This window comes from Gracilinanus agilis, chromosome 3, assembly GCF_016433145.1.
Source record: "Gracilinanus agilis isolate LMUSP501 chromosome 3, AgileGrace, whole genome shotgun sequence".
In the NCBI taxonomy this organism is placed as follows: domain Eukaryota; kingdom Metazoa; phylum Chordata; class Mammalia; order Didelphimorphia; family Didelphidae; genus Gracilinanus; species Gracilinanus agilis.
Genome location: NC_058132.1, coordinates 615759317 through 615773393, shown reverse-complemented (window position 1 = coordinate 615773393; position 14077 = coordinate 615759317). Strand labels below are relative to the sequence as shown.

General features: G+C 41.3%; 1 protein-coding gene across 1 annotated transcript in view; it reads right to left on the bottom strand.

Moving 5' to 3' along the window:
- Window positions 1-2403: 2403 nt before the first annotated feature.
- Window positions 2404-14077, bottom strand: part of LOC123242736 (sterol 26-hydroxylase, mitochondrial) — a 31344-nt gene continuing 19670 nt past the window's right edge. The window contains exons 2-9 of the mRNA XM_044670754.1: window positions 13700-13890; window positions 10474-10673; window positions 10139-10336; window positions 9710-9882; window positions 5177-5343; window positions 4818-4899; window positions 3799-4011; window positions 2404-2807 (exon numbers count right to left, since the gene is read on the bottom strand). Of these exons, the coding sequence (XP_044526689.1) occupies window positions 2688-2807; window positions 3799-4011; window positions 4818-4899; window positions 5177-5343; window positions 9710-9882; window positions 10139-10336; window positions 10474-10673; window positions 13700-13890 (1344 nt within the window). The 3' untranslated portion in view covers window positions 2404-2687. The remainder of the gene's footprint in view (window positions 2808-3798; window positions 4012-4817; window positions 4900-5176; window positions 5344-9709; window positions 9883-10138; window positions 10337-10473; window positions 10674-13699; window positions 13891-14077) is intronic.

Below are 14077 nucleotides of genomic sequence, written 5' to 3'. Positions count from 1 at the left end.
AGCATCTCTGGGGAGTTCAACTAGGAAATAGGCAAAGGCAAGATGGGAATGAATAAGTGCACTAAGGGATAGGGCATCTGACAAGCACACATGGAGAGGTGCCTCGAACTGGGAAAGTTGTAGGTAGCACATGTGTAGTAATTTTATGGTTGAAAGGGGTCAGATCCTATCCTCAGGTCAAAGTGGGGCACTTCGAAGGTTCGGGGTCTTCCTGAAGGAGATCCAGCTCTGTGCAATTGGGGGTAGTGGTGGGAGGACATTATAAAGTTCACAAGTGGCATCACCCAGGCTTTCATGAGGTTGACAGGAAATGATGCCCTCTAACAGAGGGATCATTGCTTCAGTGATTCCCCAACACTCATGTCCAGGTACTTGTAGGTCTTCTGGGCAGTCAGGTGCTAGAAGCTTCTACTAGTCCTAGGCTATATGTCTCTGAAGAACATGCTAGCACTCCATTTAAAAAGAGAACTATAGTACTTCAGCAAAGAGCACACCACCATCTAACCTAGCCAAAAGCTAGAAGTGGAGAAGACCACAATTGCTTAATCCAAAAAAAAAAGAAGAAGAAGAAGAAGAGGAAGAGGAAGAAGAAGAGGAAGAGGAAGAGGAAGAGGAAGAAGAAGAAGAAGAAGAAGAAGAAGAAGAAGAAGAAGAAGAAGAAGAAGAAAGTATCAGCGACACAGGAAGCCCAGCAGATAAACCTGCAAAGATAACCAACCCTATGAAGAGTCAGCTGAACCATCCAGCAGCTAAGTGAACATGCCAACATGGATACACCCATTCGTGTCCTATGAGGAGTTAGCTGAGTCACCCATCCAAATGAGATGCTATGCCCTTTGAGGAGGTAGCAGAATAACTCATTCATCACCTATGCCTAGCAGTGAACTTTGTAAGGATTCTCTATAGAAATAAAGGACTTACATTAAGGACCTACAGTTCCAGTTAGGAGCTACCTCAGCCTTATGTGCCTTTACATGACTGTCTCATTACCATTGCACCCTAGGTTTTTGCTCACTCTTCAACCCACTATAGACTATGTAATTGTGGAGAGTAAGCCCCAGGCTTGGGGGCGGGCAATGCTTTGCAACTACAGTTTTCACAATGCCATTTGAGTAAATGCCTTTTCTAAAAGACAATTAAGTCTATTGGCTGATTATTAATGAGAAGTACTTGGGGGCTCAGGAAGTGTAACTATAGTATTAGGAATAGTCACCTAAACGTTACCCCTTGAGGTAACAACAGTCACCTCTCTGGGGAGTCAGGGGATTGGATCCAAAGGAAATACTACTCATCTCGGGTTGTTTCTAACTCTCAAATTGTCTGTTTCAAAGTGAAAGAAGCACTAAATATTTTGCCAGACCAGAAACACTAAGTAACATGGGGCTGTCCATTGAGTCCAGTCCTTCTGTTCATGCAGGGTGTCTTGGAAGCAATTCCCCATGCAGAAGTTCTATAATTGGTTCCTGTCTGCTAACCGTATTGTGACAAGAAATCCCTTTGATTGGCCACAGCTGCGTAGCCAGACTAAGGGGCTATTAGATGGCATTACTCAGTCTTGTCTTTCTTCCTTTCAGTTGGCGCCTTCCTGTTCATGGCATTCTGGTGAGAGAATAAAGGCAATGCTATTAGGGGGAGGCCACTGCCCTCCCTATCCAAGGCCAACATGTGGATGGTGAATACAGTCCTTGGTTCTATACCTTGGTGTTTGTTCCTTCGTTTTAGGCGAAGAAGATTCCTTTGAAGGTTATAGCTGAGTTTCAAAAGATCAGGAGAGTGAGCCTCCTGAGGTTCTTGATATCCAAATGTCACTTCCATGCCAGGTTTTGAGACCTGCTATGTTTTGGGCTTGAGGAGGAATCTTGGGATCTCCAGAGCCCAGAGTATGGCAGCTGAGATTAACTCCAGAAGGGATGCCAAATTTGAATATGAGTGTAGTAGGACCAATACTAAAAAAGACTCGGCACTGTCTGAGCCCACTCTTTCCAGAGACTGCAGTGGTATAAGGAATAGAATGTTCTTCTGGTGTTGGGGGGGGGGGTGAATGGTTTTATTTCTTATCTTTGAAGTAAATATCCCAGTACAAAAGCTAATTAATCTTAATTTGTTACCCAATCTGGGGATTCTCATGGGTTGTTCTTACCTGGAATAGGTACTTAATTAAGCTGATAGCAATCCAGAAGAGCTACCCCAACCCTTCAACAGTACTCCTAGAACCCTAAGGGGAAGATGGATCTGGTTCAATTCTGGGAGAGTGAGGCTAAAAAGTACTTGTAACATCTTTACTAAGGTTATATAATGTCATTTTCGTTACCAGGATGATCAAGTGAGCGAGGGAAAGGGAGAAGAGGGAAAACAGAAGGGAGAGAAGGACTGAGACTTGTTCTAAGCAGACAGATTCCATAATCACTTACAGACAGTTTATTAAGCATATTTCTATGTACCAAGGACATCAAAGAAGGGACATCTGAACAGACAGAACAAAGGTGGTAGAACCCAAGTTTGGTTCTTCCAGATCTTCAGGAGATGCCTGGAGCTCATCCTGTGTGTTTTAGGTAAGAGTCCAAGGGGATTTCTTTCCTCCATTACAATTAGGACTGGCAAGGCACAGGGTGGGAGCTAAGAACTGGGCTTGCTTCCTGGCAGAGAAAGAAATCTGGCTAGTTAAGAGCGAGAGGATGCCTCATGATTTAGGGGCTCCTCTTGTGGAAATTCAGGCTAACCAGCTTGTCCGGCACCAAGACAACTCGTGCCAAAGGGTATACTTTCTTCATCCCAGGAGACAAGGTTACCTCATATTGCTGGATCAGCTGAAGAACAAATAAGAGGAATTAGTGACTTCAAACTACTTTCCTTTGCCTACCCCTATCCAGTGACTTTCCCCAAACTTTATTTCCTGGGACCTAAACCACTGTAATCCTTCTAAGGGATTCACTTCAGAGCTATGGCCACTTTCAGTGTCCCTCTCAAAGTAAATTCCTTTTCCATCAACCCTACTCCAAATCCCAACCCCTCTAGGCTCTATTTCTTACCTCCCTCCATTAATACCTACCCAGTTGCTCTATTGACCATTATTATAGCTCTTCTTTCCATTAACACCACCACTACTACCTCATTCCTCCATTGCCTCTTTTTTTTTTTTTTAAACTTTTACCATCTATCTTAGAATTAATTCCAAGGCAGAAGAGCAGTAAGGGGGATTAAGTGACTTGCCCAAGGTCATGCAACTAGGAAGTGTCAGAGGTCAGATTTGAACCCAGGACCTCCAGTTTCTAGAACTGGCTCTTAATCCACTGAGCCACCTAGCTGCTCCCCCTCCATTAAAACTCCTCTTTTCATCTTTACCAGTCCTTCCCCTATCCCTGGCTCCCCCATCAATTAACGGCCCATTATGCTGTCTATACTTTCTCTGGATAGAGACCCTATACTGGCTCTGAGTCTCCCCTGTATCAACTATTCTCATTCATTTCTACCCAAAGTTCCCTTTTATCAATTTTCTATCCTTTTTCATTTTTCATTCTCTCTTCCATTAACTACATCTCCCACCTATATCCCTGATTTCCTTCTCCATTATCCCCTCTCCCATCCCTCTTCTGTCACTGGTTATCCTTTCATTAACTGATCCTTATCTCTCCCCTGTCTCTAGTTCCTCCCTCCATCAACCCCTTCTATTGCACTCCTATATCTTGTTTCCTCCTCCATTAGACCAGCCTAGCTCTCCTTTGTCCTTGATTCTCTTTCCCATTAACCACATTAAGGCTTTTTCTAGTACTCCCTTCACCAGTTCCTACCATCCCTTACCCTCGACAGCACCAAATACATCTCGAGCTCAGCAATTCGTCGGCCCAAACAGGCTCGGACCCCATAGCCAAAGGGTAAGGAGCCAAAGGCATGGTTGCCTCCCACAGGTCCAGTCTGGTTTCCCCGTAGCCATCGCCGTGGCAGAAACTTCTTGGGAGATGGGAAGGTGTCTGGGTCACGGGACATTACATAGTGACACAATACAAACTGGGTCTACAAAAGAACAGCAAGAAGAGAAAGTATAGTGGAAAGAGGGTTGTTCTAGGGCTGTGTTGGCAAACCTATGGCATGCACACCAGAGGGGGCTGCTCTCTTCCCCATCTCTACCATGCCTGAAGATGTTTTTCACATCACCCACCCCTCTGCCCAACAGCCCAATGGGAGTGCTTCCTCCCTCCTCTGTCTGGGATAAGGTAGGCTCACATGCGGCATGAGGGTTGTAGTTTATAAAAGGTTTGCCATAACTGTCCTAGGAGGGTCAGAAGCTCAACTCTATTGCTACCTCTATAAATTGGTGCAAGTCAGATTTCTCTTGGCCTAAAATTTCAAATGGGGGATGAACTAGATTAAAACAACAGCAGCATCAATAATAATAATGACAACATATATATGCATATATATATCATCACCTCATTTGATGCTCATAACCACTCTGGGATGTAGGTGCTATTATTTTTCCCATTTTACAGATGAGAAGACTGAAGCTGATAAAGGTTAAATCATTTGCCCAGGATTACACAGCTAGGAAAATATCTAAGGTAGGATTTGAACTTAGGTATTTCTGACTCCAAATCCAACAGTCTGTTCATTGTACCACCTAGTTACCTTTATATGACATCTGAAGTACTTTTCAGCTCTGAATCTGATAAGTCTAAGGCATCTCAGAGCCAGGTAGAAGTCATGGCCACTGTTCTCCTTAATGGCTTCTCCCTTCCCAAATTCTAGCATCCCCATCCCAGGTACCCACTTCCCAATCTTCTCAATCTGACCGCCTCCCAGGATTCTCTAGCCCCACTCACATTCTTAGGGAAGAGAAAGTCGCCCACTATGACATCCTTTTCTGTGTTGACTCTTGAGTTTATGGGGACAACAGGATAGAGGCTATGGGATGGGTACATGAGAGAAGGGAATCAGGGGCATACCTCAGGAGAGATGCAGGTTAATGCTTTCCCTTACCACCCCCAGCCCTCTTGTTCTCCCAGAATCAATGCCCCTTCTCTTCCCTCCCACCTCCTTCTTTCCAATCAGGTCCCTGTTTCCCACTTCTAGGTCCCTACTACTACACCCATCTTTACCTCCACCCTCAGCTCTTCCACTTTATCCTCTTCATTCTGGTCTTTCTTAGGCCCTACTCCACTACAAAGCCTATGAATCATACCGGAGAGTTTCCTTAAGCACTGCTTTGAGCAGGGGCATGTGAGCAAAGTCCTTGTATTGAGGTATCTTCCCAGGAGGCACAACTCCCACCACCTCCTTGTACAGGGCTTCCTGGGTCTCTGGATCCTGAGCCAGGTGGTAAAGGGCCCAAGTCAATGTGTTGGAAGTCTAGAAGGAAGCAAAGCCAAGAAAGATGATGTGAAGTCTATTAATGGACTAAGCAAGAGTGGACAGATGACAGGACTAGCAATTGGAGAAATGGGCAGAGTCTAATTTTCCTCCCATAGTCCCTAGGAGGTAGTTGGTGCAAATATTAGTAAAATTCTCAATTTTACAGGTAAGGAAACTGAGGCACAGAGGCCAAAGGACTTGTGATTAAGAAGTTGCACAACTAAGATGTATCTGAGCCAGCACTCACATTGACATTTTCTGACTCCAATACCAGCGAAAGCCTTTACCACCACAAAATGCTGACATTTTGGCTTCTATGCATTAGCATGTGAAACAAAGATACAAGAGGTCAGAGCAGACCACAACTTTAAGATGATGCTTCAGTTATTCAAATTTATAATAATAATTACTACCATTTATTTAGTGCTTACTATGAGATTCAGAGAGGTAGTTTTCCCATGATCACCCAGCTAACGTCAGAAGTAGGTTTTGAACCCATGTCTTCCTGAAATCAGGTCTGATTCTCCTTTTATTACTCTATTCTGCATCATAAAAGAAGGTGGAGGAGATCTGAGTACAATAGCTATAAACAGTTCTCTTGAGGTCAGCACTAACTGGGTAGTTGTCCACTGACTCAGCACAGGGCTAACCAAGAAGGAATGCACATAAATTTTAGCAAGAATGAATCTAATTAAAACTGGGAAAGAATTTCCCAACTGTTGGGAAAAGTACCCAGGAACAAATAATTGAAGAAGGTTGTGAACACTCCATTACTTGGTGGGAGTCAAGTTGTGATGGGAAGGTGTCTTCAAGAGAGTCTCAGAAAACTAGAACTCTAAGGGACCTTAGAAGTCATCAAGGCTTAATACATGTATAACCCAGTGAAATTGCTAGAACATGAATTATGTAACCATGGAAAAATACTTTAAAATAAAATTATATTTAAAAAAAGGAAGTCATCAAGGTTTTTATTTTGCAGATAAGGGAACTGAGGTCTGAAGAGGACAAGGGATTAGGCCAAGATCACACACAATGAGTTAGTCACACAAACTGGTAGAACCAAGATGGCAGATTAGAAGCAACAACCCAGTCAAACTCTCCCAATATTCCCTTTCAAATGGCCAAAATAACACTTCAAGTAGAATTTTGGGGCAGCAAAGGCAACAAATGTCAGAGAAAGACATTTTTCCAGCCTAAAACAACTCAGGCACTCAGTAGGGGAGGTCTGCGACAAACTGGGTGGGAGCCAGCACAGAAAGCACATGAACAGCATTACTAAGTGTAGTTCTCAGAGGCAATTTCAAAAACCTCTGAGGTGGCTTCAACAGTAGCAAGCAGCTTCAGGAGCTCTTAGCTCAAAGACAGTAAGGGGGTCAGACAACTGGTCAAAAAAGAGATTACAAGAGTCACTTTGCTGGCACTGGGCACTGGCAACTCTACTGCCCATATGTAATTCAGGATTACAGTTCCAGGGAAGAGAGGCATGCTTGTGGTCAGTCACAAAGGAACAAAGGACCTGATCATAGTTCCAGAGCCAAGAAGAGCACTAGAACTTGGGACTTCAGGGATCAGAGGCCTTTCTTGGGTAAAGATCAGAATGGAGACCGAGAGCAGTGACTTCCCCCAGAATAACACTACCTTAGAAACACTGAAAACTTACAGAAAACATCACCCTACCCAGACCCAGTTCTAAAAACAGCAGTACAAAAAAAATAGAAGTTTGGCACAGTGCTTCACCATCCCCAGATGAGCAGAGATCAGCATTTAATATAAAATTCAGGGTCAAGAAATAGTCTTAGAAAAATAGTCAAACCAAAAAAAAATTAACTTGACCATAAAAAGCTACTACAGAGCCAGGGATGATCAAAACACAATCTCAAAAGACAAAAAGCCTGACAAGAATTCTTGGAAGCTTTAAAGAAAGAGCTAGAATCAAAAAATGGCAAAAGAAATGAAAGCGATAAGAGAAAATTATGAAAAGAGAATAAACTGCTCAGTGAAAGAGGCACAAAAAATATTGAAGAAAATAACATCTTAAAAATAACAGCATTGGCCTTATGGTAAACAAGGTACAAAAATTCATTGAAGAAAATTATGTTTAGAAATTATATCTAAAAATGGGGAGGTGGAAGCTAATGGCTCTGGGAGACATCAAGAAACAACAAAACAAATTTTTAAAATAGAAGAAAATGTAAAATATCCCATCAAAAAAAATGCTGACCTGAAAAACAAATCAAGGAGAGATCATTTAAAAATTATTGGACTCATGAAAGCCATCATCACAAAAAGAGCCTCGTATCATATTTCAAAATTGTCCCAATATCCTAGAACCAGAAGGGACAATAAAAAATAAAACAATCTGTTGATCACCTCCTGAAAGAAACTCCCAGATATATCATAGCCCAATCCCAGAGCTCCCATGACAAGAAGAAATTATTGTAAACATCCAAAAAGAAATAATTCAGTGTCATAGAGCCACAGTCAGGATCATACCAGATTTCTCACAAAAAAAGAGGTGCATAAGGAAGAGCTTATACCTATTTATCTATCTATCTAATCTAACTATCTATCCTTTTTCCCAGTAGTAAAATAGGCAAGGAAAGAGATAAGAGATATGAGAAGGGAATAATAAAAGGGAGGGAAAGTTAAGGGACGAAGTGGTCAGAAGCAAAACAAATTTTTGAGGAGGGTAGTGAATGGGATGAACTCACCCACATAATAGAAGTAAATAGCAGAATGGATTAAAAATCAGAATCCAGCAATATGTTGTTTACAAGAGACACACTTGAAATATAAAGACACACAAAGCTAAAATTAAGGGCTAAAAGAGATAATCAAGGAAACTACTTTTTGCTAAAAGGTATCATAGACAATGAAATCATATAAAAATGTATATACATATATATTTTTTAATTTACATCAAGTTTCTCTAATAAGGACTTCATTTCTCAAATATATGAAGGATTGAGTCAAATTTATAAAAATAAGTGCCATTCCCTAACCGGTAAATATCAAGGAATATGAACAGGTAATTTTCAGAAGAAGAAATCAAAGCTACCTATAGGCATATGAAAAAATTCTCTAAATCACAAATAAGAGAAAGGCAAATTAAATAACTTTGAAGTACTGCCTTGCACCTATCAGAAAAGATAAATGCTGGAGAGGATGAAGGAAAATAGGTATACTAAATGAACTGTTGGTGGAGTTGTGAATTGGTACAACCATTCTAGAATATAATTTATAACTATGCCCAAAAGAGCTATAAAGTCAGGCATACCCTTTGACCCAATAATACTGTTATTAGTTCTGTATCCCCCCAAAAAAATAAAAGAAAAAGGAAATGAATCTATCCATACAAAAATGTTTATAGCAGGTCTTTTTGTGGTAGCAAAGAACTGAAAATTGAGGGAATGCTCATTAACTGGGGAATGGCTGATCAAGTTGCGGCATATGATTTATGATTATGATGGAATAGTATTGTATTATAAGAAATGGCAAGGGGGAAGCTGGGGATCACAATGGGTAGAACACAACTCTGGCCTCAGACACTTCCTAGTTGTGTGACCATGGGCAAGTCACTTAACCTTGATTGCCTAGTCTTTGCCTCTCTTCTGTTTTAGAATTGATATGAAGATAGTAGGTAAGGGCTTAAAAAAAAAAGATTTAGAAAAAAATATAGCAAGACCTCTATATGAATTGATGCAGATTAAAGTGGGAAAACCTGAGAGATCATTGTGCACAATAACAACAATATTGTAATGATGATCAACTGTGAAAGATTTGGCTATTCTGATCAATACAACAATTCAAGATAAGTCCAAAGGACCCATGATGAAAAAATGTTATCTACCTCCAGAGAGAGCATTGATGCAAACTGAAGTATGATTTTCTCACTTTCTATACATATTTTGCTTTTTTTATGAAATAGAGTTAGCATAAAAATATATTTTTCATGATTTCACATGTATAATTGATATGATTTTGCTTGCCTTATCAGTGGATGGAGGAAGAGAGGGAGGGAGAAAGAGAATTTGGAACTCAAAAATTTTAAAGTAAAGAATGTTAAAAATAAATAAATTAGAAATGTACAAAAAAAATTTTTAAGTCATGAACTTGTGGTCCAATATCCTTTTTCACTACATAGTACAACTAGTTTAAATACCACAGTAAACTAGTTTGGGATGGTTTAGGTAATGACCTACCCAAAGTTAACAAAGACCTGTCCAGGTTCTCTTCCAATGCTATGATTCTGTGTTATACAGGTAACCAAAGTACCTTAAGGGATTATTAGGCAGAGGATGGAAGAGTTTGTCCAATTTGTGATTTTGGCTTCGTACTTTCCCATAAAGGCCCCTAGACCCACCGTGTCCACTCCAGCCATGAGGAGTTCAGCCAAACTGCCCATAGCCTCATCAGGAGTGAGCTCTCCAGAGGAGAGCAGAAAATGCAGGTAACCAGACACACGGATCTTGTCAGAATTCCCATCCTGTAGCTCTGCTGCTATGTCCTTGAGCTTCTCTTCAATCAATTTATTCCCTGCAAAGATCATAGGATAATGGGAAAGGAGAGGTTAAGGGTGTACAATTTCCAGGGATCAACACCATGACCACAAGCCAGATCTACTGCAGATGACTTCCCTGGGATTATTCAGGGGTTAGATAGAAATCTGTAGGAGAGAGTCAGACCGGTACCTAGGGTTCCCCTACCCACCCTGACACCCTCCCCATAATGGTCAATCTGGCTCTGAACTCCATTCAGCCTTAGCCCCAGCATCCAACCTCTGCCCTCTCACCAAAAGCGAAGATGTTGTCCCAGTTTTCCAAATAACGATTCCAAAAAGGAAAGAGGGAACGGGTCCACTTGGGCAGGAAAGTAACATAGAGAGAGTTCTTGAACATGAGCCCCACAGACTTGACAAAGGTCTCCATCTCTGGTTGGATGGGTGGCTTCAGGCATCCAATTCTCTTCTCAAATAGAATGTATGTAATAGCTTGTATAGCAGAAGAGAAGCAGGAAAGGGTAGATAAATGGGCACAAGGAACTTCCAAAATGGACAGTGGCATTTACCACCCTTCCCCTGGAATTTCAGCCTCCTTCTCCTCACCCTGCCCCTCTACCCCCAAATACCTTCCAAGGCAAAAAAGTAGAAGAAGTTAGCAACATCAGACACCTGGTCCCCTGAGAGGCTCTTGGCCTTAATATCTTCTAGTTGAACCAGCAGGTCCCCTACCACTTCATTCAGGGAATCTGTATATAGGGCAGCATCAGATGGTTTCAGCATCCGTGAATTCAGAGCCTGACGAAGCTGGTACCACTCTTCCCCTTCCCTGTGGATGGCACAGGTATGAGGCAAAGGGGAAGAGGGAGAAGAGGTGAGAGGGTCTTAGGGGCCTGTATGGGAATAGAGAATGGAACAGGTATATATGGATTGGGGGTGGAAGATGGGCATGAATAGCATAGGTTTGATTTAAGGGTCAAAATTAGGGATAGGGCCTGAGGTCTTAGTTATAGAGGCAGAAAGGACTTTAAAAGAGACCATCTAATCCAAAGCACCCATTACTCAGGTTAGGAAATTGAGAGGCGATGAGTACTAACATCTCCTTAATATTAAAGAGTAGAGGAAGGGAAGAGAAGGGGCTCATATAAGACATCCTCCCCGTGACAAACCATCATCCAACCATCCTTTCATCTTCCCTATCCACTCAAGGAGATCAATTGTCTGTACCTACTGAAGTGCTCTTTCTCAAAAGGAAGACACCTGGGGCTTGACACCCAAATTCTCACCCAATCAGGAAAAGGGAAAGGATGGAGAGAAGCAGGTTTTCAAATTTTAAGTTAATTTCTAAAAATTAAAATGCTTTCTGGTGTTTTTAAAAAACTCTTATCTGACAATAGCTTTAACTTAAGATCTCACAGGAAGAGAGATTACTCTTTACTAATTCATATATTTGAGACCTATAAAACACAGAAAATGTATTGCATGGCCACTAAGGTTCCTTCCTATTCTGAGACGTTCTATGTAGTCATTGAACCCAACAAGAAAACATTTCTAAGTAGGTGATAACAGGACATGGACTCTATCAGGAGCTCAGTTGTTTGATTTCCCATTTGTTAATGAAGAGGCATTTATTGAGCTACGCCCAGACAATAATAACGATGATGATGATGATTATAATGGGAATAGAGAATGGAATGGGAGTAGAGGATGGGCATGAATAGCATGGGTTTGATTTAATGGACAAATAGGGATAGAGCCTGAGGTCTCAGTTACAGAGGCAATTAAGAGATGGAAAGGACTAGTAGCTAGTACTTATAGGTTTGTAAAGTACTTTGAAAAATTTATTTCATTCTGTCCTTCAGGGAGGCAGGTGCTGTTATTATTTCCATTTTACAGAGGTTAAGTGACTGAGCCAAGATTACACAGGTAATGCATTTCTGAGGCTGAATTCGAAGTTAGAGATTCTGGATTCAGCACTTTATCCATTGTGTCACCTTCCTGGCCTATTTGGATGGTTTTTTCTGAACTAAATTATTCTTCTTCCACCCCAGGTTAACTATAGGACCTGCATGTGACAATCCAAAGATTATTCTATGGAATACAAGGTAAAAAATCAGTCTTATTTCTGATACTGCCAAAACACAGAAGGAGTTCAGCAATAACATGAAGGGAGGAGTTCCTTGTAAGTCTCATTTCTCAGTATAAGAAGAGACTCTTTAGTTCAAAATGAGACTTGAAGAGGATAGGCGTGTCCAGTGACCAAAAACAAAACATTTAATTTTACTTGTGACTACTTATTATTGTTGATCAAATGATGCCTCGAATATCTGATTACTTCCTGAAGTGGAAATTCACTCATCTGCTTTCCCATGATTTTAAAAGTATCTTGGGCTTCTGAGCTCTCTTCTAGCTCTAGTCCTGGGTTCTATTTCCATCGGCAACTGATACATAAAATCAACCAAATGGAATTCAGTTCTCTTGGCACAACTTTCAAACTCATCTGAAATGCAGCTATGAAAGGATCTTCTCAATTTAAACAGATGTCACCCAGAGGCACTGTGGTTTGGAGAGCTCACTGGACTAGAAACCAAAGACAGTGGGACACAATTGTGTGCCTTTCTCAGAAAAAAACATTTTTTTAGCCTGTACCCCAAAAGAAGAAGAAGAACAACAAAAAGGCGAAAGGACATAGATTTAAGATCCCTTATTTACTACTTATAGGATTGGCTTCTCTGTTTCTGAATCTGTAAAATGGGGATAATAGTGGGTACACCATGCACTTTATTAGACTGTTGTGGGGAAAGTCATTTGAAAATTTTTGTTGTTCAGTCATTTTCCAGCCATTTCCAACTCTTAGAGACCCCATTTGGAATTTTCTTGGCAGAGATAGTGGGGTGATTTTCCATGTCCTTCTCCAGCTCGTTTTATACATGAGGAAAAGGAGGCAAAAAGGGTTAAGTGACTTGCCCAGGATCTAAAATCAGGTTTGAACTCATGAAGATGAGTCTTCCTGGCTCCAGGCCCAACACTCTATCCACTGGGCCACCAAGCTGCAAAGCACGAAATAAATTTCAGTTGTAATTTTTCTTTTTTTAATTAAAATTGATGACTCATGACCTAAAGTGATATAAGATCATATTTTAACAGCCTTAGTCAAATATGTTAAATTAGGATTTCAATGTAACTTGAAAATGTTTGTTTTCAAACAAAAACTTCCTAGGATTCAGCAAGGTACAATGGGAAAATGCTCAATTCCAAGTCAGAGGTTCTGAGTTTGAATTCTGGCTCTGGATGTGACATTGAGCAAATTGTCCTACCTCTCTAGGTTTCCAGATCTATAAAAGGAGATTAGACTAGGTGGTTTCTCAGGTCATTTCCAAGTACAGGTCTACAAACAAGATATTTCTGGCTTATAGTTCTCTACTACAGGAAACCTAAACATCCCCGTCTTAGCTTTGGTGTCAGGCCCAAAAGGGCCCAATGTCTGGTCCTAGCTACATTGAGACTACATGGTGTCACCATCAAATGGTTCAACATCAGAAACTGATATCATTTTATCAGTGAAAATGACATTAGAGAAGAGATCTTGGACTGTGGTCTTTTCCATCTAACTTATAGCTGAAACTTGACAGAGATGTTAGCTCCCCATCTAGAATGTGAGCTCCTTGAGAACAGGGACTCCCTTACTTTTCTACTTACTCCCCAAACTCTTAGCATAGTGCTTTGCACATTGTGAATACTTAATAAAAGTTTCATTCATTTATTCATCCATTCCCAAAGTACCCATGGTTAGCTGCTGCCCACTAAAACAAGCAGTGACCCAGTCCCTTCCCATTCCCGTATCCCAGGGCTCACGTGGTGAAGGGCCCATAGGCAAATCCTCGACTGTCACGGTGCTCCTTCCACAGAGCCATATCGTGGCGTAAAGGGTATTTTCCCTCCTGCCTCATCAGCTGCTCCATCAATGATGCGCTGGCCAGATACACATTGGTATAAGGGAGAAAAGTTGACTTCCACATCGGTCCATACTTGTTCTTTAACATCACCTGCACAAAACAACCAGAGCTAGGAAACTAGGGGCTTGGATAAAGCCGTACCTGGGTTTGGGAGAGGGAGGTGGAGAATAGAATTGGAAGAGAGGAAAGAAGAAAGGAAGGAAGGAAGGAAGGAAGGAAGGAAGGAAGGAAGGAAGGAAGGAAGGAAGGAAGGAAGGAAGGAAGGAAGGAAGGGAGG